Here is a 26564-nt window from a genome sequence, read left to right on the forward strand (position 1 = left end):
AGATTTCTGCACCCCCATGTTCACTGCAGCATTATTTACAATAGCTAAGACATAAAAACAACCTAAGTATCCACTGATGAATGAGTGGATAAAGAAAATATGCTACATATATACAATGGAATATTATTCAGCCATAAAAAAATCCTGCCATTTGCAACAACATGCACAGACCGTGAGGGCATTATTCTGTGACATAAGTCAGACAGAAAAGACATATAGTATATGATATCACTTATATTTGGAATAAAAAACAAATGAACAGCTCATAGATACAGAACACACATTGATGATTGCAAGGGTGAGAAAGGATTTGGAGGAGAAATGCATAAAGGAAATCTAAACATACAAACTTCCAGTATAAAATAAATTAGTTCTAGGGATGTAATGTACAGCATGGTGATGATAGTTAACAATACTATTTGCATATTTTATTTTTTAATCCTCACTTGAGGATATTTTTTTCTTCATTGATTTTTAGAAAGAGGAGAATGGAGGGGAAGAGAGAGAGAGACACATCACATCAATCGGTTGCCTCCCGTACATGTCCTGGCCAGGGCTGGGGATCAAATCCATAACCGAGGTACAAGCCCTTGACCAGGAATCGAACCTACAACCCTTAGTTCCATGGGCTGACACTCTAACCACTGAGCAAAACCAGCCAGGGCTGTATTACATGCTTTTTAAGCTGCTAATAAAGTAGAGCTTAAAAGTTCTCATCACAAGAAAAAAATATTTAACTATGGGTGGTGATGGATGGCAACTAGACTTACTTGGGTGACCATTTCCTGATATATACAAACATTGAATCATTATGTTGCCCATAATGCAATGTTATAGGTCAATTATATATACACTGTTATATGTCAATTATAACTCAATTTTTTAAAAAGCTGTCTGTGTTATATCAGGCACTATTTCCAGGGCCAGGGGCTCTGAGATGAAAGATTCTGATGTTACTGAGCTTGCTTTAATGAGTAAGAGTCAGAAACCCAGGTGACCAGAGCTGTCCCAGAGGTTGATGGTGAGTGTCAGGGAATGCAAGCACTGGCTGGGCCTTCAGCCATCCCCTGAAAAAGGAGCCAACTTACCTTCTCTGGGCCTACTGTGTGAGAAGCACAGTTCAAAGTAAGAAAAAGATACATGCACCATCCTGCTTCATAGTAGCTATTGTGTGAAGCCTTCTTTTTTATTCTTATTTTAATTATTAACCCTCATTGGGCACTCACTACCTCCCAGGCACTGTTTTAAGCCAATTTTGCACATAATTCAGTTAATTCTCACCACAACCCTATGAAGTGGGTACTATATTAGCCCATTTTTACAGGCAGGGAAACTGAGGCCCAGAGAAATTAACCCTTTGTATGCCATTAGCGTCTATAGACGCAAGCGAGATAAAAGCATTTTTGGATGCATGGCAGTTAACTGGTTAAATTAGCCAAAGCCCGTGGTCGGCAAACCGTGGCTCACGAGCCACATGCGGCTCTTTGGCCCCTTGAGTGCGGCTGTTCCACAAAATACCACGTGCGGGCGTGCACGTACAGTGTGATTGAAACTTCGTGGCCCATGCGCAGAAGTCGGTATTTTGTGTAAGAGCTGGTATTTTGTGAAAGAGCCATACTCAAGGGCCCAAAGAGCCGCATGTGGCTCGCGAGCCGCGGTTTGCCGAGCCGCAGTTTGCTGACCACTGGCCAAAGCCACAGAACTGGTGTCGGACCTGGATCCAAACTCAGGATTGGTGTCAACCCTGAGGCAGTGTGCTGTGACCTCAAGTTCTGTAACTGCCACAGATGGACAAAGGGGGACTCAGATGCTTGATGGTTACCTGACAGGCAGGGGGAAAATCCAAACCTGTCCCAGATTCCTGAGGCCTCAGAATTAGCACTCACAAGCCAGGACTGCTGTCCCCATTCGAGGGTTCTGTGGAGACCCTGCAGGGTAACTCTGGAGATCACTAGAATCACCCCCTCTGTCTTAATCCCTGGAGACCCAGAGAGGGTAACATTTCATCTGCATGGGTATCAGGAATCACTAAGCACTGCTCTTCTACATACTTCATTTCAGCCTGAAACTCAAAGAAAGAGATCGCTGCTCTAAAAGCTATTCTGAATCATCAGGGCTTTAACACAAATTCACCAGAACAAATGAATAATTCCCATCATGGAAGCAGGTGGAGAGCAGGGGCCCCAGGCTCACCTTGAGGGGCAGGTAGGCAGCAATGGTGATGCGGGCACTCAGGTGGATGTGGCCATGTTTGTAGCTCACCAGAAGCACAGTGTGCCCCTGGGCCTCGGCTCTTACGCTGACACCGCTGCAGTGCTCAGACCCCGGCTGCAGCCGCCCTGCAAGAAGAGAGCCAGGTAGTCACTCTGAATTTGCCTTTGTTGAAAGACCACATGGGCAGACAGTCCTTTCATCCTGGGCTAGACACACAACCTAATTTTCTAACGTAAAATTATAATTCCCATACCAAACAGTACAATCGACAGAAACATACAGTTCACAATGACCCCTCCACACCCCCCCCCCCCCCCCCCGCCCATAAACTGAGCACACCCTGTACCCAGGACTGGGATCAAGAAACGTGACCTGTACCCTGGAATCTCCCACAGACCCTTCGGGTCACTAGCTCCTCCCCAAAGGAGAACCACTGTACTTCTGCTGGCTTCTCTATTTTATATAAAGGGATCCACTGAGCTTACACTCCTTTGTGTCTGCCCTCTTCTACTAATTGTGGATGGTGAGATCCCTCCTTATGTTATGCATGTTGTAGATCTTTTATCCATTATTTGTATACATTCTGTTGTGTGAAGAGTAGATTTCTCCATGCTACTGCAAAGTCCTGGGCTGTTCCCGGTCAGCACAACGGCACACAGCGCTGCTGAGAACATTTCTTTCGGTGCATGTTTCTTCGGGTGGACATATTTCGGCCTTTCTGTTGAGTGTGTCCCTAAGAATGCCATATGTGCACCCCTTATCCCTATTGCCTAGGATCATGCGTATGTTCAGCTTTCAACATTCCTGCCTAATACCTTTCCCAAAATGGTTGTAACAAGTTATACTATTTCTAAAGGCCATGCTACATCCCTGCCAATACTTGGTATTTTCCACCCTTTTTAAAAAAGGCCATTCTAGTGGGAGTATAGCAGAGTTCTATTGTTTTCTTTCCAAACTTTTAGAAAAAATTATATTGTGAAACCCCATATTGCCACCCCCTAGATTCTACAATTACCGTTTTGCTTTATTTCTGTTATTGCATTATCTATCCATCCCCTACCCATTGACCAATTGATCTTATTTTTTTAACTCTATATATTTTTATTGATTTCCAAGAGGAAGGGAGAGAGATAGAGAGATAGAAACATCAATGAGAAAGAATCACTGACTGGCTGCCTCCTGCACGCCCCCTACTGGGGGGGCGGGGGGAATCAAGCCCGCAACCCGGGCATATGCCCTTGGCTGGAATTGAACCTGGGACCCTTCAGTCTGCAGGCTGATGATCTATCCACTGAGCCAAACCAGCCAGGGCTGATCTTGTTTTTTATGCATTTAAAAGTAAGTTGCAAGTGTCAGAATACTTCATTCTAAATACTTTATCAAACAGGTAATTATCTACAGTTTAATATTTCTTTATGGTTCTGTTTTTCTAAAAATCAAATTTACACACAGTGAAATGCACAGACCAGACCATGAATTCTGGCTATCCGGAAGCCCTAATCCCCCACGTACAGAACCATCCCCACCGCCCCAGGTCCCTCATGTGGTTTCCAAGGCAATCCCCAGACACTCCTCCCCTACAGGCCATCACTATACCATTCTGATTTTTTCCACCATAGTTTAGTTTTTTTAATACTAGTTTTACTGAAATATAAATCACACACTGCAGAATCACCCATTTAAAATGCACATGCAATTCTGTGGTTTTTAACATATTCATGGGGTTGTGCAACGATCGCCACTAATTTTAGAGCATTTCACCCCGAGCAAGAAACTCCATACCCATGAGCAGTCACCCTCCTCCTCTAGACCCCATCCTTGGCAACCACTGCTCTACACTCAGTCTCCACATGGACCGGTTTGCCTCACACTACACATCCACAAACTTCACTCTTCATGTCTGGCTCGTCTCATGCAGTGTATTTTTTAAACTTGGCCATGCTGCTGCGTGATCAATGGCTTGCTTCCTTTGCATTGCTGAGAAGTTCTCCACTGCCAGGATGTCCCGCAGTCTGCTTATCCATTCACCAGTTGATCAGCATTTGGGTTCTTTCCAGTTTGGAGCAATTAGTCAAAGAGCTGCTGTGGACATCTGAGAACAATCTCCTCTACCCTTAGGACACATTTCAATGCATGCTGTTTCACCAATGGCCACTGCTGTGCCCACCAAGAAGGGCAGGCCAGAGTCCACAGGCAGAGCTCAGGAGCTCCTGAAAACTGAAACTGCCAAATGGGCCATCTGTGTCCACATTACACAAAAACAACAGGGACATGATGGGTCTGAGTATGGACCCTGCTGTCTTCCAGTCAGGTACAAGGAGTCTGCACAAACGTTTATCTGGACATGACTCTGAATTATAAGTAGGGAGGTGGGCCCTTTGTAGGAAGATGCTGAAGATGGAGCCCCAAGGGGCTTACTCTGGTGCCAAGGACCTGCCCTGGAAAGTGGAGGCCCACCTGCCCCAACCTGGCAGGAGCTGGAGTGTGCCACATCCTTTCTTGTCTCTAGGCTTACAACACTCTTCCTGCTCCTTGGAATATTCTTCCCATTTCCTCCCAGTCCCATCCTTCAGGTCTCAGCCTTCCTGCACCCCTCCAAACTGGCGGAGGCACTTTCTTCAGCACATCTCTTCTGGGGAACGTGTTTGGGCATTTTGGTGGGTTCACGGCCAAGAGTGAGACAGAGCCCCCAGGACCCTTGCTCCCACACTGGCACACTGTCTCAGCACCACTCCTGCCCATTGCACCATCTGTCTTACTAGACTGTAAAGGCCATGGTAAAGCTCTGTAAAGCTCTCATGGTAACCAGGGGACCCCAGGGCATAGCACTTGGGAGGTGCTCAGTGAACAAGGGGCTAGAAATCAGCTGAGTCTGAGAACAGAGAAAGGGCTGGGGTGGGGACAAGAGCTGTGGGGTTGTCACCCCCAGAGGTCAACCTGGTCAAGCCCAATCCTGGGGGCTCCGTGAAGAAGTTCACAGTAACACCCACAACCCCAAGGGGCTCTTAAGGGGGCTTCCATGATGAGGACAAGGCAGAAATGGGACCCCAGTGGCAAGTCCAGCAGGAAGAGGGTGAGGCCCCAAATTACTCAAATGCTGCTGGTAGGGGTGTTGCCTGGGATCCTGGTCAAGCCCTTTCCAAGAACCAGGGCTTGAGTTCCATCAGGTGTGTATTAACTTGGTCAAGACCAAGGACCTGCACTTAGCGGGGGAGACGGAGAAAGAGAAGGACCCTGTCAGGCTAACTGGGATCCTATCGGTCCTCATGTTTCTCTTCCATGAGCCTCCTGTGCCCTAGGGCAGGTGTCACTCAATCTACTGACCCCATCTGGTCCTGAGTCCCACGGATTTCCATGATGCCATCGCCTTTCTACCCTGACTAGGCTTCTCATGTTACCTGGGCCCTACCACAAGCCTCCAGAAAGCCACATGTACTCTACATTGGGGGACACTTAAGGAGCTTTCTAAGGGAAATTTTGCTGCCACAGGACTTGTCTCCGCTGCTGTCTTCAGGACCAAACCCCGGCTCTGGGCTGAGGGACATTCATTGTAACCCTCACAGCAGGCAAGGGGCCGGTATCCCCTTTATACATGAAGAATCCAAGGCTCAGAGAGGTTGGGCAACTCAGCCAATATTGAAGAAGGGGTGCTCAGACCCAGGAGTGTGGAATTCCAAGGCCTGTCCTTTATTCCTGGACTCCTGGATGCTTACCCAGCGCCTGGGCTGAGCCTGCAGATTCCCCTCCAGGACACCTGTGGGGGACTGGGAGGCAGGCTTCTTCCCTGCCGCCAGCAGGACTCTCCCACGCGCTAATGTTTTCCTCCACCCTAAATTGTTGCCTCGCCAAGAACACTTAAGATCTCCCACAGCTGGTTCTCCTGGATGGTCGGAGAGGACCTGGCATAGCTTGTCCTTCCTCTGCGCAGCTCCGAGTTCACAGGGCTCCATGGGTAGCCACGCTGTGACGCTGGTGTGGAAAGCTGCTCAGCAGCTCGGGCCACTCTACAAACACCTCTGCCAACTGGGCTTCCCAGCCCCATCAGGATCAAGCCACACTGCTCTGCTCACAGACCGTCAGTGGCTCCCCACTGCCTGGACACTGAGGTCCAAGCCCTCCAGTGCCCTCCACAATTCAGGATTCAACAAGTTCAGCCATTCCAGGTCCAATGCGTGTGCCCACGTCCCTGGACATGCCCATCTCAGGAGCCCCATGCACTGAATGCTGTTCCCTGTTTCCCTGTTACTTCCACCCCTGCTCAAACCTTAGTCCTTCCTCAATGGCTCAATAGTCCTTGCTTTTCTTCATCTGCACACTGAAGAGGAGCTCTCTGCTGCCCCTGAGCTGACTTCCCTGCAAAACCCACTTTTTGGAGGACTGAGGCTTCAGATCAGTATCCCAGACATACTCGGATCTGCATACCATCACACCCTGTGCCCTTTGTGACCTTGGATGGCTACACAGCTTCAGTCTCTTTATCTGACACATGGCACAACACCAGTTCCTTCTCCTGTGATGGTTGTGAAGTCTAAGGAGGGCATACACAGAGGCTCACTTACCTGTACCTGGCAGGGCTGACACCCTATAAATTAACAAGCTTTCACTGCCACCAACACCACTGACACCACCACCCCCCAAACCCTGCATGGGGCACTGATGGTTCTGGAGGGCTAGACCACACATGTCTCAAAGGTGTTGTGATTCTGTCCCTAACCAAATCCCCTTATCAACAGTGTATTCTTTAAAAAAAAAAAAAAAAAAAAAAAAAATATATATATATATATATATATATATATATATATATATGGATTTCAGAGAGGAAGGCAGAGAGAGCGAGAGAGAAATAGAAACATCAATGATGAGAGAGAATCATTGATCGAGCCCGCAACCAGGGCATATGTCCTGACTGGGAATCGAACCGTGACCTCCTGGTTCATAGGTTGATGCTCAACCACTGAGCCACGCCGGCTGGGCAACAGTGTATTCTGAGCATCTACTACAGTCCAGGTGCTGCAATAGGCACTGTGACATGCAATTCTATTTAGTATGATATCGCATTAGAGATGTGGAAACAGGCTGAGAGTGCACAGTGACACAATAGATCACAAGGCAGGTAAGATCCAAATCAGACCATTGCTGATAGAGCACAAGGAGACAAATGCCATTTCTCATGCTGTGACCCCTGCTGCCTCAAGCCCTCTACAGTGGGGCCTTGACTTACGAGTTTAATTCGTTCCGAGCTCGTTAACTCAAATTATTCTGTCAACTCAATGCAAAAAATCGGCAGAGAGACAGCTGGTATCTCAAAAAACTCGTTAGTCAGGACACTCGTAAGTCAAGGCCCCACTGTATTTAGGAGCCTAGAGCAGCCCATATTGAACATAAGGTGTCAACCCACTGCTATCTGGCACCTGCGCATCAGTGCTAATTTACCTGGAAGCAGCTGGAATACGCCCTGGTTCTCCACCTCGACCACCAAGTCTAAGTGGGAGCAGTCGCTCAGGGTGACCACCTCGTTGGCCCCGCCGGGCATTAGGCCATTGATCCTTATGGGCAGCTCCAGGGTCTGGCCCACTCGTGCCTCCACCTGGCATGGGGTGAACTCCATGCCTCTGGGCTCAATCACATACACCTGGAAGACAGGGAGTTGATTAGGTCATCAGGCTCCATGGGAGAGGAAAGGCCTGCTGCTCGGACTTACTAACAGTACTGTGTGCTGGGTACCAACTATATATCTGAGAAGACCAAGCCTGAGCGGCATGCGGGTGTGTGCTGGGGACTGAGGTAATGTTCAGGGATAGAGCCGTCAGGAAAGACCTCTCTGAAAAGGTGATGTAGGAGCTTAGATCTGAGAGCCACAAAAGTCTGGAGGAAAGACATTCTGGGAAAAGAGATGGTCCGAGCAAAGATCCTGAGGCATGTACCACCTCAGCACATTGGAAAAATATAAAGAAGGCAGTGTACAGGGTGAGAGAGAGCCATCATCAAAAACAATGAATCTTTGCCCAGCAGGTGTGGGTCAGTGGGTTGAGTGTCGACCTATGAACCAGGCGGTCACAATTCTATTCCCAGTCAGGGCATATGCCCAGGTGTGGGCTCAATCCCCAGTGTGGGGCACACAGGAGGCAGCCGATCAATGATTCTCCCATCATTGATGTTTCTATCACTCTCCCTCTCCCTTCCTCTCTGAAATCAATAAAAATATATTTTAAAAAACAACAATCTTTGTATAAACAAAACTTACCAGACTCCAGGTTCAGTTAGGAGAATATTGCTAACTCATTGACTCCTCTCAGTCTCCTTGTTAAGAAGGTTCTATTACCAACCTCAATACTTGATGAAGAAACTGGCATGGGAGGTTAAAGAACCTATCTGGGCTGAAGCATGGTGGTGTCTGGCCCAGGCAGTCCAGCCCCGAGAGCCAGGCTCTAACCATTATACACTGCCCATCAGGGAATTGTCCTCGGCTTTTGGCTGAGTAACTGGGTGGAAGGTGGCACATTTACTGAGATGAAGAAGCTTGGGAGATGGGGAGGGGCAAGGTGGTTAGAATTTATCCAAATATTTCACAATTATGCTGTAGCTAAAGGGTCTCCATTACAACCCTCTTCATATGAAACTTAGATAAATTTTAAGGTAGGGATGTGTGTGTTTGTGAACAATGAAAAGACAAAATAGCCTATCAACAATATCCCAAATAATATAAGAGAAGGTCAGTATTAGACACATCATGAATGGACCTTCAATTTCTGCCCTAAGTGAAGTAATGAAAGGGTCAGGGAGGAAGGAAAGAAGTGGGGTCAGGAGGCCACCAGGCTCAGCTGCAGATGACCACTCTCACCTGTGGCCTTTGCTGAGTGAGTTGATCCCACATCACTTGGGGTCAAAAGCCAGGTGTGGAGCCCGGGGACAGGGGACTCCTGACTGTATCTGAACAAGAAGCAGAGGAGAGGCTGGGCCGGGTCTCCTGGAGTCCTGGGCTTTCCTTTCACTGGGCACTTACAACCTGACAGTCAGCGACCCTTCCAATTTGGAGAGTCGTATGTTTTAGGTCTGGCAAATGTTCTAGAATAGCTCATTTGGTTATCTCCCGTATTCTGTGTTCTTTGGTCTCCACTCGAAAAACTCCAGCTATGTTGACCCTGGCCCTTCTGGTCCCATCCCCTGCCTGGTGTGGGATGCCATTCCCATCTCCCTGATGCAGCTGGGAGCTCCTCAAGGGCAGGGCTAGGGCTTGATCCACTACCACTTCACCTGCTGTCAACACTAAGTATAAGACCAAGGGCTAAAGGGTGATTCTGAATTAAGCCTGAGGCCTAGACATCACCCCCTGGGCTGTCCTGGCCCCTGAGGTCTTACCTTCATCTCCCCAAAATGGAGCGGGTTCTGAACATCATGAGCCTGGATCACACTGAGTCCCATGTCACTGCCTGTGGTCATCAGACCCTTGACGGTGACTGTGGCAACCACGTAGTTTGATGAAGCCCAACTGAAGTTCCCACTCCCGCCATGGGCCTAGGGGGAAAACATCATCATCTAATCAGTGCACCCGCATGGCCTCTCTCTGCTTCACACACACCCACTCACATTCACCCCCACTCACACCTACTCACACTCACAGGTCAGTGTCCCCCACTGCAAGGAAAAACATGTCATCCACCCCATGCCTGACTGGAGGCTGCCTCCACACCTCGCTCTCTCCACTCTACCCCGGTCTAGTCCTCACATTCTAGGGACCTTGTGGCTGACGTACACATACCCACATGTCCATGACAGTGGCCCCACAGCCCAGGGGTACCTCCCAGAGCCCAGGCTGGAATGGATGGACCCTAGGCCATGGGGCCCGGTGCAGGATGCTGCCTCTGACCAGACACAACGCTCCCTCCCAGCACACACCCCTGCCCACTCCTAGCCATCTGCCATGAAGTAAACAACAGTCCGCCAGCTCCCAAGAACAGGGGCCACCACCTTAGAACCCAAGAGGGGCCAGGACGGTGACACACCTGGCAGTGGGCACCAGTGCACAGACAGGACACCTGTCATCACTACCAGGGAGGTGGGGACTGATGGGGAACACGCTGCCCTCAAGGGCTCAAAAGGCCCAAAGGAATCAATCAGTCCATGCTGACAAATGCCCAAGAACACTTGGTAAATAACAGGGTTGGAGACATTTTCTCTTACATTTCAGTTTTTTCTCTACAAATATTTACACTGCTTTGGGAAAACAATTTTTTTACAAAAACAAATGTATGTGGCCCTGGCCAGGTAGCTCAGTTGGTTAAAACATTGTCTCAATACATTAAGGTTGTAGGCTCGATCCCTGGTCAGGGCACATACAAGAATCAACCAATGAATGCATAAATAAATAAAACAACAAATCAATGTTTCTGTCTTTCCTTCTTTCTTCCTCCCTTCCTCTCTTTCTAAAATCAATAATTTAAAAAAACACCAAACGCATATGGAAGTTATATCGGTATTCCAGGTTTTCTTTATTTTGCTTTACTTTCTATTTTTCAGGTGTTTTTTTTCTGATTATCAAAATGTACAGCTGTGATAGAAACCTCAGAAATAAAGAATAAAGACTCTCTGATTTTAAATTCTCTCCAGCCCCTAGAACCCAACCTAGAAGATAATATTAGATGAAACATAATGTCCTAAAAGTCTCAATCCCATGGAAACGCCCAAAGGAGTGCAGCCAGACTTGGGGCTCCCAGTTACCTTGATCACGTACTGATAGGCGCCTGTCTTTGGTTGCCACGGAAATGTCAAGATGCTGGGATAGAGGGTGATGGGGATGTGAATTTCCACCTCCTGCTGGTTCCACACAGGCACTCGTAACATGTGGACCCCTCCATCCTACAAGGGGATGAGGGTGCCCCACATCACCATGACAACCAGGTTGCAGCAGGTTTCCCTGTCAAGCAGACCCCTGCCCCTCCCTGGGGATCAGACACGAAGGGGTAGTGGGAAGGAAATGCCATATAACCTGCAGCCTCTCCATCTCCTTGGAGATGGCTTTGTGCGGCTCTATAATGACCACTGGAGTAAATGCTGCTTGACTTCATCCTCAGGGACCCCCTGACAGAATGGATGTGGGTATCCCCACTTTACAATGGGAAAACTGAGGTGTGGTATGCTAAAGCAACTCGCCCAAAGCCCCCAGGGAAGATTTGGGTAGGAATTGCAGTGTGGTCCACACGCTATTTCTTTCTACTGCCTCTTAGAAGTTGGTGCAGGGTAGGCAGATGAGAACAGTCATGCCAATGTTCCCATCAGTAAAGAATTACTCCCACCTAAAACTGATTGGCCTTTTAAGTACAGGAAAAAATGAAAAGACTTTGAAGCTGGGGAGAGATTAACCAAAGAACGTATATGCATATATGCATAGCCCATGGACACAGACAATAGTACCATGAAGGTCTTGGAGTTGGGGGGGTGGGGAGGTTGAGGGGTGGAGGAGATCAATAGGAAAAAGGGGACATCTTTAATATTCTCAATGATAAAGATAAATTTAAAAAATATGTATATGTAAAAACTTTAAAAATAAAAGAGACTTTGAAGGACCCACAGCCAAAACAGCCAAAGGGATGCTGGTGGCTCCTGGTTGGTGCAGCTGGATGCAGGGGCCCAACACTGTTCCTCAGCAAGAGTTCTGGCCTCTTCCCAAAGGTGCAGGCTCACTCTTACAGGGGGCTGGCAGAGGAAGAGGGCCTCTGGCCTGGTGTGAGGACAGGTGACAGGAAGAGCCCAAAGCTGCCCCCAGACATCCTTTGTGAGCCCAGAGAGAGGGGACCCTCAAGGTACCTGTGAGAGGAACACACAGGCCGAGCTTGGGTCCCTGACTCCCCAGGGCTCCCATCCAGCCTGGGTGAACACTTCTGCCTGTGGGGCACAGAAGGTGGATGTGGGGCGCCGACTTACCTGATCTACCACGGAGGTGAGGGCTGCCTCCACAGCCGTCTGGCCTCTCTTTATTGGCCTGACCTGATGGGATAACCCATTCTTTGAAGAAGAGAGCACCTCAAAGAACTCAGAGGGAAGTGCAGTTTCAATGCGGATGTTCTGGAAGGCGAGGCAGGGTGGGTGAGAGGTGCTTCTCAGACAACCCAGGAAAGTCAGATGCAGGCCAGAAGCCATGTGACCTGAAAGCAGCAGTCAGGCCAGGCGAAGGGCCCCAAGGCTCGCAGGCCTCCAAAAGCCAGCAGACAAGCTGGACAAAGCCCACGCTGGCCTTGACCCCTCCCGGGCTTCCCTCCCCGCCTGACCTGACGACCCAGTGCTCCTGCTATAGTTACCCCGTGGGGCTCCTGGGAGCTAAAAGCCTGCAGTCAGCTTTCATAGGCCCTGAGGTCCCAGCAAGGACACCACCCACCAAATACAGTAAAGGACACTGAAACCCTTACAGCTAATCACAGCTGGCAGACACCACCTCCTCACCACCACTTCCTCAATCCTGCTGCCTGTAGCCTCTTCTCCTGCTCAGCTCTGTGGGAGTGAGTCTGTGGGGTGCAGATGCACAGGTGTACTGGTCCTCGAGATGCCCCAGGGATCCCACACAGTGCCTCCTGTAGGCCTAACAGTACCACTAGGAAGTTCCTGAACTCAGCCTGCCTGCATGGGGAACCCTGTTCTTTGGGGGCAGCTCATTTAGAAGCTATTCCACCTCCCCATCCCTGCCCCCACTCCCACCCCAGGACCCTAGGCAGGCACTCACATCAGATGGGTAGACCTTGTTGCCAGACTTATCAAGCACGTCAATGGTAATCTCATATACGCGTCCAGTCTCCAGCACCCACCTGTCACCAGGGTGGACTGTGAATCCTGTAAGAAAGGCAAGTGGCAGCATCTGATGACTCAGGCCACAGGGACATACAGGATGGGACCAAGCACCATTAGCACGAGGGCCCACACTGCTTACCTGGAGGGCCCACAACCACCTATCTGGAAGGGCCCAGACCACTTACCTCAAGAGACATACAAATGCTCAACTTAAAGGTACCTACAACCACTCACCTGGACGACTCACATCTACTTACCTGGAGGGCCCACAACTACCTACTTGGAAGAGCTTAGACCACTCAGTTGGAGAGACCTATAACTGCTCACTGGAAGGGCCCCATAGCACTCACCTAGATAGCCCACAACCGCTCACCTATATTCCTCCATGGAAAAAGTCCAGCTGTTAATGACTGTGGGATCTGATGCTGGGCTTCAGCGCTGAGCCCTACAAACCTGAGCTGATCTAAGATTCCCCAGGACAATCCCACACTTGACTGTTCAATACTCACTCAAACTTGACCCTGTCCATAGTTAAGTCAAAATCCCATACTGATATGTACTCTGAATACACAGCAGGCCCACTGTGAATCCAAGTGAGTCTATATTCTGAACCCATAGTAGGTCTATGCTCTGATACCACAGGGGGTCTACAGTCTGAATCCACAGTAAGGCTATACTCTGATTCCACAGTGAGGCTATACGCTGAATCCACAGTGAGGCTATACTCTGAATCTACAGTAGGTATATGCTCTGAATTCACAGTGGGTCTACACTCTGAGCCCACAGTAAGGCTATACTCTGAGTCTACCCTAGGGCTGCACTCTGAACCCACATTGTATCTACATTCTAAATGCACAGGTTTGCGTGAGGCCTGGCACTGGGTACGCTCCCCGCGTGAGCCTGCACTGCTTCCAGGCCCCCTGCTTTGTTCCCACAGTAGATGCCACACCAGCTGCCTGTTGCCCCCTGTGATGCTATGTGCTTTCTCACCTCCACACCATTACCCATGCTGCTCTCTGAGCCATGATGACCCACCAGCAAAAGCAGCTTCTTAGAAAAGGCCTGCCTCAATTAGCATATCCCTGAAGCCTTTCTCTGCATTCTCATTAACCCTCCCAGCTGTCCTGTCACTGCCTGCTGTGCTGGCCTCTCCCCACAACACCAAGCACCAAGAATCCTGTCTGCCTTCTGGAACACCCTGCCCAGCATAGACCAGACAGCTGGGAGATGCCAAGGAGGCATTTCTAAGTAAGTGGAGCTCCTAAGACACGCAGGGCCATCCTGCCTAGTGTCACCACATCATCCACAGAGGTCTGCACCAAACAGCAATCTGACATGGCAGCACACAAGAAAACTTTGGGGTTGCTGCACCATGTCACTGCACTCAACAGGTGAGCAAGCCCAGACCAAAAGAAGTATTGCGTTGGTGACCCGGAGTGTCCCGGACACATCTCAAGTCCTCATCTGTCATGGAAGCTCCCAGGCACTGGCTGTACCCATGGCTATGGGTTCCTCCCCTCCTCCTGACAAAAGCCTCCCCTTCCTCCCCAAGGAGACATATACCAACTATCATGGTACCTCAGGGGCCCTTCTCACCTCCAAATGTCCATGGCCATGATCAGGTCTGGACAGAGCCCTGCTATGAAAGCCAGCGAGAGACAAAGCCCTTCCCCACTCTACCCTATCCCATTTCTCTCCCTGACGAGCTGGCCACCTCCCTGACCCCATCTAGTCTCTGACAGATTCTGGGTTCGGACAGGGGAAGGACTGAGGAGCAGCCCTGGCAAGGGCAGGTGGGTGCTGATGGCCCCAGGCCTCCCAGCTGGTCGAGCTGGTCAGAGTGAAGCATCCTCTGGGGAGTTGTTACTTTTATTTTATTTTCCTAACTCTTGTAATAAAAAAAGAACAGCATCCAGGACCTAGGATGCCCACACTCACCCAAGTATCCGGGTTCCACCACGTAGATGGTGCTGTTAGGTAACCTGGAAGCACCCTGCATACGGATACCTGAATTCCTCATTAAGGAACAAAACACAAGGCGGTAAGTAAACCAGCTGGCAGGCTTCAGCATGGGTAGGATGGCTCCCATCACCCACCACATGGACAGAGGAGGGAGGGAAACTTCCCTGCCTGGTGTCAAGTGGTGCAGAGCCGTTTCCAGAATCAGAGTCACTCCATGCTTCCTACACCAGCAAAGGGGGTCTCTGCAGAGGACACTGGAGGCACACAGACACCCCAAGTCTGAGACAAGGGATGACACCATTGTGGAAACAGCTTCAGCCAGCCCCTTAGAAGAGATCGCAGGCGTTCTGGAGTTGGGAGTGAGGCTCCAGGCCCACAACCAGCTCCCATGCGGGAGCTTCTCCAGTGAGTCACCCACAGAGGTGAGCAATCTTTCTGATTTTCAGACCTTGAGGGAAAACAGGGCTATTTTTAGCCTAGCCCAGCTTCCAAGGAGAAAAAGACTCCCCTTCTAAACAGCAGATCCCCTGAGCATAGGACATGCATCGGGCATGCTGGTCTGAGGAAAGGATAGTCCCCACACTGAGGACTTGCACGGGGCGTGCTGGCCCGAGGAAAGGATACTCTTGTAGGCCAGGACCAGGCTGCTCTGTCCCAGCTGCACGGCAGTGACCGTCGTGTCCTGAGCCAAGACAGCCACAGGCCGGCTGGGGTCTCCCGTAGGGCCCTGGATGTGGTCTTGAAGCTGCAGTTGGTACTGATCTGAAGGCATTGAGAGTTCTGGCCACCAAAACCCAAAGAGAGCCAGGTGGGAGAGAGGGAGCGAGAAGATAGGAAACATCAGGAGCCGATGTGTCAACCGCACCCTGAATCCCTGCTGCCAGTACAGCTACATGATATTTTTTTGCTTATTTTTTTCAATACTTTAAGTTTTAGTATTATTTCCCATGCCTGTGGAGAAAGCTGACACTCTTCATGAATCCTAGAGGCAATCAGCTTTTTGAGGCTGCCAAATGCTGCTTTTTAAAATTTAGCACAGCCTCTGTCACAGGGCCTCCTGCTTGCGGAATATCAAGGCCCTTTTGTGTTCACTGCAGAAGTGCACTCTGCTGCACCGAGAGTCCAGATGGGGCTCCCTGGGCTGGGTATCCTCTGGAAGTTTCCAGAAAAGGTGCTGGTCCGTGGTGTGCCACATGCTTTGGGGAGCTGAGTCTAGAATATGCAAAGAATCTTCTCTGTTGCTAATCCTGACCATCATCAATACTTCCCTGCTCCATGCTGTGTTGTAGAAAGAACTAGCTCAGCAGGGCCAGGATGAAAACAATTTCCCTGGGAAATAACAGCTGACAGAACCTACCCTCTCTGTCAATCTCCTGCACAAGCACTTTTGATCTAAGTGGCTACTGCTGACCAGGAAACCAAGATGGTGTGGGACTAAGCCAACGTTCCACTAGTATGTGCACATTACCCCATTTTGTCCCTCAGCAACCCTTGAAACAGGCACTCCCAATGCCTGCATCTCGAGATGGTAGTGCTGTGGAAATGAGTGCTGTGGAAATGAAATGAGAAGCTTGGGAGTGGTCCCACAGACTTGGGACTGAGACCGGGACTGAGACCACCGAGTCTCGAGTCTCACCACTCTGACACGCCCTCTCCGCCAGTTTCCTGTCAAGTAACCCACTCACCAAGGCCAGCAGGAGTGGCCATGTTCCAGCCATCCAGCAAGAGATGAAAGAGGCCATAGACAATGCAGGACAACTTCCCTGCTCAGCCCTGGGAGAAATTTCAGCTGGGGCAGCCTTCAGAATGAATCTGAAGGAAGGCAACTTGCCCATTTCCTGTACTGGGGAATCTTTTGTGTGTTCTGATTAGTCCCCAAGATTCTACCCTAGAGCAGAGGGTTCTCAACGTGTGGTCCCTGGACCAGCAGCCTTACCTGGAAACCTCACATAGTGGGCCCTTGGGGATGGGGATCTGCTGAAGCAAACTCAGGGGGTGGCCCCAGTGCTGTGAACAGGCCCGCCAGGTGATTCTGGCCTAGGGCTGAGTCACTTAAAGTTCGAACGCTGCTCATTTCCTTGCCTCTAACTGGGGAGTCCGGCAGCGCTGTTGTGATCTGAGCGGAGTATGCACCAGTGTTCAGCATGTGGCCACAGTGTGTCAAGGATGCAGGTCATAGTAAAATGAGATGGTGCCACTGCTCACTCAGTAGAGCAGCTTTCCTTTACGCTGCTTTTTGAAGCACTAGCTGCCTCCCTGTCTAAAGTTCTCCAAATGAATATACTGACTCTCGAGGGACCTTGCACAACTCAGACATAACTATACAGACCAGACAAAAGTATGTTTACAGTTGTGAGCATGTGAAACAGTTTATTCTTACTTTTTTAACTTTAATTGTTGACACTATTACAGATGTCCCCATTCTCCCCACCTTTGCCCACCTCCACCCAACTACCCAAGCCCCTCACTTCCCTCTGGCGAGCACCACAATGTTGTCTGTGTCTATGGGTTATGCATATATGTTCTTTGGCTAATCCCTTCACCTTCTTTCATTTTGTCCTCCCTCCCTTATCCCCTCCATTCTTGTATTACTATTTATAAATCATTATATTACTGCCATATGAAAGATGATAAACCTACTTTTGCCCTACTATGTATATACAAAACCTTAAAATGATAAAAATGAGGAGGAGCCTAACAGACTCCTTAAATAACTCCTATAATGCAGGCTCACTACTTGTCAGAGGCCCTGAATATGGGAGGCTTTTCAGATGTTAAGGGTCACTGTCCACTGTTCCTGGGGTCCCAGATCAGACATATTGCAGAGAACAGATGGCCATCCTCAAGGCTGCCCTTACATTCTCCTAGGAAACATGGTCTCTGACCCCTCCCGCTGGCTCTCCAGACATGCTTCTAATTGTCAGAGTCCCCTGCCCCAGGTAGGGTCCAGGGATGACAATGGAGTTGCTGGGTGGTGACCTGAGCTCAGGATGGCATGGGCTCACTTCCTGCTTTGACATGGGCTCACTCCAGCCCCTGCTCATGCAACCAGTGTGCTTTAGTTCTGAGCAGCCATGGTTCAAGGGTGGACTGGGTTCTAAGTCCCTCCAACATTGTCTTTGACACAGGAACCCGGCCCACATCCATCCACCTATGCAGTTGGTTTTCCAAACCTCAGGACACTTTATGTCAATAAATCCCATCATTCCAATCACTCAAGTCTTTCTCAGATACCAATTCCATCAGCCAGCATGTCCTTCCCACATTTTGTTCTGTCTAATAATTCGGTTACTGTGCCCATCGTGTTTGCAAGCAATCCAAACGCCAACAGGACTGAGTAGAAACATCACCCTGCAAGCAACATAGACACCTGCTATAAGTACTAAGAGCCCTCTTCTCCCTCACCAATCCTACTGTGGGGATGTTCTCAGGGTGCACCCCATGTCAGAGAGAGCCAGGCCCAGAGGCAGGAGTGGCCTGTTCTCGGCTTCTGTGGCCTTCTAAGGGTGCCACACAGTAATACTCCTCTCAGCTAAGGTGCTGTCTTTTCAACCAAGCTGGTTGAAAGCTGAAGCATGCAGCTTCTTAAACAGCACCCTGCATCACAGGCATGCAGCCCCCAACCTGGGGGAGGCGCCTGCCCAGACACAGGTCCAGGCCCTCAAATGATGGTCCCCGAGTGCAACACTCTTGTTCCAGAGACTCTTGACACCCTGTGCTCTAACCATGAAACGTGTAAATGCTAAACAAAATGACAATAATAATAATAATTCTTAGTAGGATTGGTGCTGCATTAAGAACACTCACTATATGAAATGTATCACATGTACACAGCTCTTTGAAACTCCAGAACAAATCTACGTCCATCCATTCAATTTGCCCTCACAGCGCAGGCAGAAAGGCCTCAAGGGCTCTGATGGAGAAAATGAGTCTCAAAAGGGGGGGATGGCTTGCAAAGGCTGCTCAGCAATCGATGGCAAACCAAGGGTAGAACCCAGTCCAATGTGAAGCTCACGGATAAATACCCAAAAGAACTGGAAGCAGGGTCTCAACTTGATATCTGCACATCCATGTTCACAGCAGCATTATTCACAATAGCTAAGAGATGGAAACAACCCAGGCATCCACCGAAGGATGACTGGGTAAACAAAATGTAGTCCGTCTATACAATGGAATATTATTCAGCCTTAAAAAGGAAGGACATTCTGACCCGTGCTACACCATGGGTGAACCTAGAGGACCTATGCTACATGAAATGAGCCTGTCACAAAACAAGTACTGTTTGATTCCACTTATTTGAGGTACTTAGAGAAGTAAATTCATAGAGACAGAAAGCAGTGGATTGGGGAAGGGGATAGAGAGTGTTGGATGGGGACAGAGTTTCAGCTTTACAAGATGAAGAGTTCTGTGGATGGATGGTGGTGATGGTTACTGAACAATGTGAGTGTACTTAATGCCACTGAACTGTTAACGTGGTAAATGTTATATTATGTATGTTTTACCTGAGTCGGTGACTCACCTGTAATCTTTCCTTGCCTGATCTTCTGCACCTTGTAGCAAATGGAGGTCCCCACCATCAGGTAAACATCATAAGCTGGGTTCAGAAGGATATTCTCCAAAATTAGTAGCCTCACCTCTGCAGCATGGACATTCTTGGCATAAAGAAGAGGGTAGAACAGGTGAGGTGGGGTCAGGGACAGGAGAGTGGGTGTGACCAAGAGAAGGAACCTTTAGAACATTTCAGTATGTTCATGTGAGGAGAGGGAAGGTAGGGGTGAAAGAATGAGGCAATGCCTTCGGATCCCAAAGCCCCAGGGGAGCTGCGCTTGTGCCGCAAGCACGCATTCAGCGCTCCCTCTAAGTGTGTTACAGCTCAATTCACAACAATAAAAATTAAACAGAATGCAAAGTGAGGAGCCAGGAGTGATTTCCATGGATACTGTGGTCACCAGGGGCTCAGGGGCTCTCTCCACAGAAGGGTTGGGAAACCTGAGGCCAACGTGAAAAGGGGAGGCATGTGTTCCTGAGAGCACTCAGCCCCTGCTTCTGGGCCCGTCCCTGACCAACGTGAAGCCCCACTAAGGCCTCTTCCTCAGTGACTCTGAGTGGGAGAAAGACCACCTGTGTGGACTGCAGTGCACCATCGCGACTGGGTCCTATGGGGCCGTGCCTTCCATTGCCATCTCACTGCTTGGCAACTCTGCAAGTTGGAGAAAACTGATGGCAAAGCAGATGATTCCCATCCACAGACATGGAAACCCATTTTCCCTGGGCGGGAGGGGGGTGGGGGGTGCAAATGATTACCGCCCAATGGATATTGACCACCTTTGCATCTATTCATAAATTATTTGGGTTCTCTTTTGACTCAGCTGTAACATTTTACAGGTTTCCTGGCTTAACAATAAGTTAAATAATATCCTTGACTTATTGAAAAATCAAAGAACACACAGAGCCCCTCCCTTGGGCCAGGCTTTGTGGTGGGTGCCTCCCAGAAAGGCAGGCAGGGAAGCCCTTTACCAACACAGGCAGGACAAAGGGCCTGTCCATCTCAGCCCTGCACACCACACAAGGGCCCAGGATCCTAAGAGGCAAACTGTTTCCAAAGAGCAGAGTCCTGTAGCGTCAGCCATGTGCCATGGCACTTCCCATGTTTCCAAAACCCTCCAGGACTCCCAAACTACTGGCTAATCTGCCAAAGAGTCTGAATGTGGGGAAGTTTCTGTCATCTGTCACTTTGCAGATTAAAAGGCAGATGAAGTACCACTGCCTGTCTGCCTGTGACCCAGGAACCAGGCCAACAAAAGGAAGAGCTCCGGTTTGCAGTTTGCAGGCAGGGCAGACATCTTCCCACAAGAATCTGGAGAGAGCCAGGACTGTGACAAAACCCACCCTTTTCCTATTGTACCCCTCTCAAAATGAGGCACTGATGGAAAAGTAGGTGCTGGTGAGGCCAGGGCAACACTGGGGGTGGAGGGAGGGTGAGGAGCACTAGTCCTTCACAAATGGAACCGCCAGTCTCAGGGCTTCTGTTGGGCACAGGAAGAGACAGCATGGAGGGCAACTCAGGATTGTTCGCAGAGTCCCCAATGCTTGGATGTGTCCCTATATTTGCACAGGGGGTAGTTGTTGAAAGTAAGCTAATTAATGAAAATCCCAGTGCTTCTGAACCTCCTTCAAAACTGAGAATGGAACAAATGCTTTGTGACTCCAGTTGGTGCACTCTGGTGCCTCAACTACCTCTCGCTAAGCTGTGGCCCCCAAACCCAAACCAAACTAACAAAAACATGGAATCACACCTTGAAGTTCCCCTTTCATGACAGTGAAACTTTCACGGCAGGGCATCTCACTTCCATGAGGAAATGTGTATATGGGGTGAACAGGCATCCTGCCCCCTCCCCAGGAAGCCCAGCACCTCCCGCGCCCAGGCCCACCTGATACACGGCCTCCTGGATGCGAGCCTTGAGTTTGGCGCTCCCGGTCTTCATCCCGGACACCAGGACGGTGTCCCCTTGCTTGGCCACCTTCTCCATTTCTAATATATAGGAAGGAGGTGTGTAGGTAGACTCCAGGAACGGGAGGATTCTGGAAAAGCACATGTCATCAGACCTGATGTGTGGAACCAAAGAACCTCACACATCCACTGTCTATCAGGACTCCTGTAGGTACCACGTGCTAAAATGAGAAGTGTTGCCCTAGTTGGTGCTGCTTAGAAATGTGTCCCTGAAACTTCCTTATCAGACTTGCCAACATCCTTATGAAAATTGCACATTCATGGACCCTGATCCAGATCTTTGTATGCATGAAGCCTGGCAGTCTGCATTTTATCAAAATCTACATGTGATTATAAACACTGAAATTTGAGGATCACCCACTTAGTAGAAATGCTTCACTCTCACAGATGTGAAAGATGAGGCCCATGGAGACTAAGAAGCAGGCCCCAGACAACAGACTCAGCCAGGGTGATGTCAAAAATGCCCATCAGGCTCCCCAGAGCCACTTGCCATGTTCTGGTCCACCTCTGGGCTAGCTCCTGCCTCTGGGAAATGAGTCTCAATGACCCAATGCATCAGGACTAGGGAATCGTATCACATCTTATCCTTTTTAGGGTCGGGCTGTGGGGGAACGCCCAGGTGGGGAGAGAAGTCGAGATGTGTGGGGTCTCCCCAGAGTGTTGGTTGGCAAGTATGGCTGGCTTAAGGGACCCTTTTGAAACAGTCTGTTACCTACAGCCTGTGATTTATAAATAAGCCCACCTTTCTTCCTGAACAAGAGCCATCCACTGGAGATGCTTTCCTTCTCCCTGAGGTCTGCTGGGTGCTGTACTGCACCATGATCTATCTCCTTGTCCTATCTTACTAGGTGTCATATGCTGAGTTTAATGAAAACCCAATACACTAGTTCCAATACACCTTAGTACCTGAGATTTCAGTTAGCTGTGGACTCAGATATGGGGTGACTGGGAGCTCAGGGGCCTGTTGTGGCAGAGAACAGGCCAGTGGCACAGAAAGGACTCCTGGTAGGTACCACGTGCTAAAATGAGAGGTGTTGCCCTAGTTGGTGCTGCTTAGAAATGTGTCCCTGAAACTTCTTATATCAGACTCGCCAACATCCTTATGAAAATTGCACATTCATGGACCCTGGTCCAGATCTTTGTTTGCATGAAGCCTGGTAGTCTGCACAGAAAGGGCCTGTGAACCAGCATTCCCTGAACATCTAGTGTGCACAGGCCCAGCAGGGGCTCTGAACACGGTCCATGTGCTGACCCACAGGGCCACCCTCAGAGGGAAGCTGATGCTCAGAGGGTCACATTCCTTCACTAAGACCCCAGGCAGGAAGTGACCAGGTCGGGACTGGAATCCAGACCTTTGACTGCCAAGCCCATGTCCCAGGCTTTATGAGATACCAGCAATTCCAGAGCTCTTCCAGGTAACACATTGATGGTCCCAGTCCCGGAAAGAGCTTTGGCCCAGGAGGGTGCGTAGGGGTGCAGGGTCAGGACACGAGGATGTCTGCCAGGAGATGCTGTGAGCCATGCCTGGGTGTGTCCTACAGCCCTAAGCTAGACCTTTAAAGGGATAAATACCGGACTCTTAGCTCCCCACAAAATACTTACAAATAGCAAGGGGGTAAGAAAGTGACTTCATATTGGGGCCTTCGGCAGACACCCAACCCAAGTGATGACAGTGATGGACCAACATCAACATCAGTGATGGACCAGCAAAATCGTAACACGATGCAATTAGAAGAATACAGAATCTCATCTTTTTTATATTCCTGCCAAAGATGCAAAGCTCTGAGTCCAATTGGGAGTGAACATTAAACAAACCCCAAATGAGAGACCTCCTACAACATAACTGGACTGCAGTCTTCACACATACTGAGATCCATGAAACAGTTCCAGGCTGATAGTGACTAAGTGACAGGACAACATGGAGGGACTCTGGGCTCAGTTTTTGCCACAAAGGATGGAACTGGAATAATTGGTCAATTTGAATGAAGTCTTGTATGCATCAGTGTTTATTTCCTAACTAGAGGCCCGATGCACAAAATTCGTGCAAGAGTAGGCCTTCCTTCCCCAGGCTGCCAGCACCGGATTCCCTCTGGCCACTGGCAGGCACCCAGGACCCGGGCTTCACTCCAGCTGCCAGCAGGCACCCGAGACCTGGGCTTCCCTTTCAGCTCTGGCTTCGTCCGGAAGGTTGTCCAGAAGGATGTCCAGAAGGACATCTGGTCTAATTAGCATATTATGCTTTTATGATTATAGATTTTGTTGAGTATGCTGGGGAAACGCAGGGAGTGCCCTTCGTGGCAGTAAGTGCACATTAAAGTCCTCAGGGTGATGGGGCGACAGGCTGGCAAACCTGCTCTTCTAGGGCAGCAATTTTCATCCTTGTCATCTCGTGGCACATAAACGAATTACTAAAATTCTGTGGCACATCAAAAGCCATGTTATAATTTTTGCCAATTTGACAAAAAAGAGTTATAATTTTGATTCATTCACACCAGATGGCTTTGTTGGGTTGGCTGTTGTCATTTTTTTACTTGATGATCTAAGGAAACGTGCCCCTGACTAACCATTCAGCTATTGCATATTTTAAAAATTCTTGCGGCACGCTGCTTGAAAATCACTGGTTTAGGGAAACCACCTTTTGTACTGTACTTGCAACTTTTCCATAGACTGAAAATGGCTGCAACATTTTTAAAAGTTAAGTTTTCTTGCCCCCAGAGGGATTATACTCTTTTAAAACATACTTGATAAAGCATGAGGCAATATAGTATCACCGAGGTAAAGCCCAGGCCTGGGTCTTTGTCCCATTGGCCCACAGAACCTGTGGGTGTGATGGATGCACACCCATGCTGTCCTGTGAGCAGTAGCTAGCTGGCTCAGCCTCTCTAGAAGGTCCACAGGTGGTAGCCACTGACTGCACAGTGATATGCACCGCAGATGCAGCTAGTGTACCTAAAGACCTGGGCTCCTCATTCTACCTAACATAAATGCAAACAGCCAGGATGAGGTGGTGGCTACCATATTCATAGTGAAGATTTATATAGATCTGGTTTAAACTCTATCTACGCCATTTACTAATATGAGACAAAAGGCTTCAAACTCTCAGTTTCTGTCTGAAAAGTGGAGAAAATCATGTTACATAAGCCCACATAGCTACTGGGAGGAGTGACTGAGTCAAGATAGGTGAGGAATCCATCTGTACTCTGGTGCTGGGAACACAGCCTCTTGCATCCGAGAATGTCCTCTTAGCTGGAACCTGTCTCCCCATTAACCATCCCCCAATAGAAGACTGCCCTCTGGGGACACACAGAACCCTTCCCTGTACCCCATTACCAGGGACAAGTTTTCTCTTCTATAGTTGGACACTCAGCCTCCTTGACAAATGCTCACAGAACACACCCAATGGGCTGCAAAAGCATCAAAATTCCCGCACAACTGTATGGGCCAAAACACTTTTTCCTAAATCAGTCCCGGGGAATGTTGGCTGGCATACTGGCAATTGCCCCTCACTGACAGCAGCAATGACTACGATGAAAGCCCCGAGCCCACTCAGAGCCAAGTGACACCCTTTCCCATTTCCCTTCACAGGAGAGGTAGTTCTCACCGTAGTGCACTGTGGGAGTCGGAGAAGCGGCTGGCCTCCGTGTCCTTCATGATTGTCCAGTCAAAGACCAGTCCAGCCAGGGTGCTGAATGTGTTCCCTATAAGAGCAGATGGGGGAAGGGTGATAAACATGCTGGAGTTAACTCCCTGGGGCCAAGGGAAGGGAAAGTCCTCAGGCCCCTGCAAAGGAGGAGTGAGGGCAGTGGGAAATTGAGGCTTAAAGGATCAGGGTCCCGAGGCTGTGAGGGGCCAAGCTGAGATGTGAAACCAGACCTGTCTCAGATGAACGCTGTGTGCTTCCTGCTGTACCTCCCCCTTTGCTCACAGCAGGTTCAGTGTAGTGCGTAACACCATCACCCCTAGTGCCTATAAGCACTTTACAGTTTAGGCAGCAGCTCTCGAGACCTGATTCATTCATTCCTCCTACCACCTCCCTAAACAGGGAAAGAAACTTCAGAGGAGAGGCAGATCCCCGACCTGCTGGCTGGCTTCACATGGCTGGGGGATTCTTGTCTCTTCCCCTTGACACTGAGACCCCTGGGCTCCAGGGTGGGGCTGATGGGAAGCCATGTGCAGCTGGCCTTGCTCTTGAAAAGTCTGAAGGCCCACCCTAACCGGTTTGGCTCAGTGGATAGAGCATCAGCCTGCGGACTCAAGCGTCCCAGGTTGGATTCCGGTCAAGGGCATGTACCTTGGTTGCGGGCACATCCCCAGTAGGAAGTGTGCAGGAGGCAGCTGATCGATGTTTCTCTCTTATCGATGTTTCTAACTCTCTATCCCCTCTCTCTTCCTCTCTGTACAAAAAAATCAATAAAATATATATATATTTTTATAAAAAAGAAAAGTCTGAAGCTCCAAGCTCCTGGGCTCTATTCCTTCCTGTGAGCAGTAGCTAGCTGGCTCAGCCTCTCTAGAAGGGACATGATCACAGATGTGCCACATTCCCCACCACACCCTACTGTCCCACATCCACTCCACCCCCATCATCTACATTCCTTGCCTGTCCAGCCCCCAAAGCAGAGCACCTGGAGCCTAGAAAGGCGTTTTCCAGCACACAGGGCATGGTGTTTAGAGTGAGAGAGGGCTGGGATCCTGTACCCCACACCTCCTGTGAGGTTTCAGAAGTCAAGTTAAACAGTGCTTATCAAAAGTTCCACAAAATTGTCACTGTCGTTACTTTTCAGGGCACTTATTTTTTTTTAATTAAATCTTTATTGTTCAGATTATTACATTGGTTCCTCTTTTTTCCCACCCTAACTCCCCTCCACCCAGTTCCCACCCCACCCTCAGCCCTCACTCCCCACCCACTGTCCTCATCCATAGGTGCACGATTGTCCAATCTCTTCCCGCACCCCCCACACCCCTTTCCCCCCCCACAAGAATAGTCAGTCCATTCCCTTTCTATGTCGCTGATTCTCTTGCAATCACCAGCTCATACTGTTCATCAGATTATTTATTCACTTGATTTTTAGATTCACTTGTTGATAGATGTGTATTT

The 26564-nt window shown here is 49.4% G+C and overlaps 1 protein-coding gene across 1 annotated transcript in view; it reads right to left on the bottom strand.

Annotated features, from left to right (window-relative positions):
- NUP210 (nucleoporin 210) overlaps positions 1–26564 on the bottom strand; it is a 121918-nt gene that overhangs the window by 62755 nt on the left and 32599 nt on the right. The window contains exons 4-14 of the mRNA XM_070405882.1: positions 25068–25164; positions 21387–21537; positions 19475–19607; positions 15580–15735; positions 14932–15000; positions 12929–13035; positions 12136–12276; positions 10933–11070; positions 9574–9729; positions 7648–7846; positions 2194–2339 (exon numbers count right to left, since the gene is read on the bottom strand). Coding sequence (XP_070261983.1) covers positions 2194–2339; positions 7648–7846; positions 9574–9729; positions 10933–11070; positions 12136–12276; positions 12929–13035; positions 14932–15000; positions 15580–15735; positions 19475–19607; positions 21387–21537; positions 25068–25164 — 1493 coding nt within the window. The remainder of the gene's footprint in view (positions 1–2193; positions 2340–7647; positions 7847–9573; positions 9730–10932; positions 11071–12135; positions 12277–12928; positions 13036–14931; positions 15001–15579; positions 15736–19474; positions 19608–21386; positions 21538–25067; positions 25165–26564) is intronic.

The sequence above is a fragment of the Myotis yumanensis genome, unplaced genomic scaffold (genome assembly GCF_028538775.1).
Source record: "Myotis yumanensis isolate MYYU_CA2020_CCGP unplaced genomic scaffold, mMyoYum1.0.hap1 SCAF_2, whole genome shotgun sequence".
Taxonomy (NCBI): Eukaryota; Metazoa; Chordata; class Mammalia; order Chiroptera; family Vespertilionidae; genus Myotis; species Myotis yumanensis.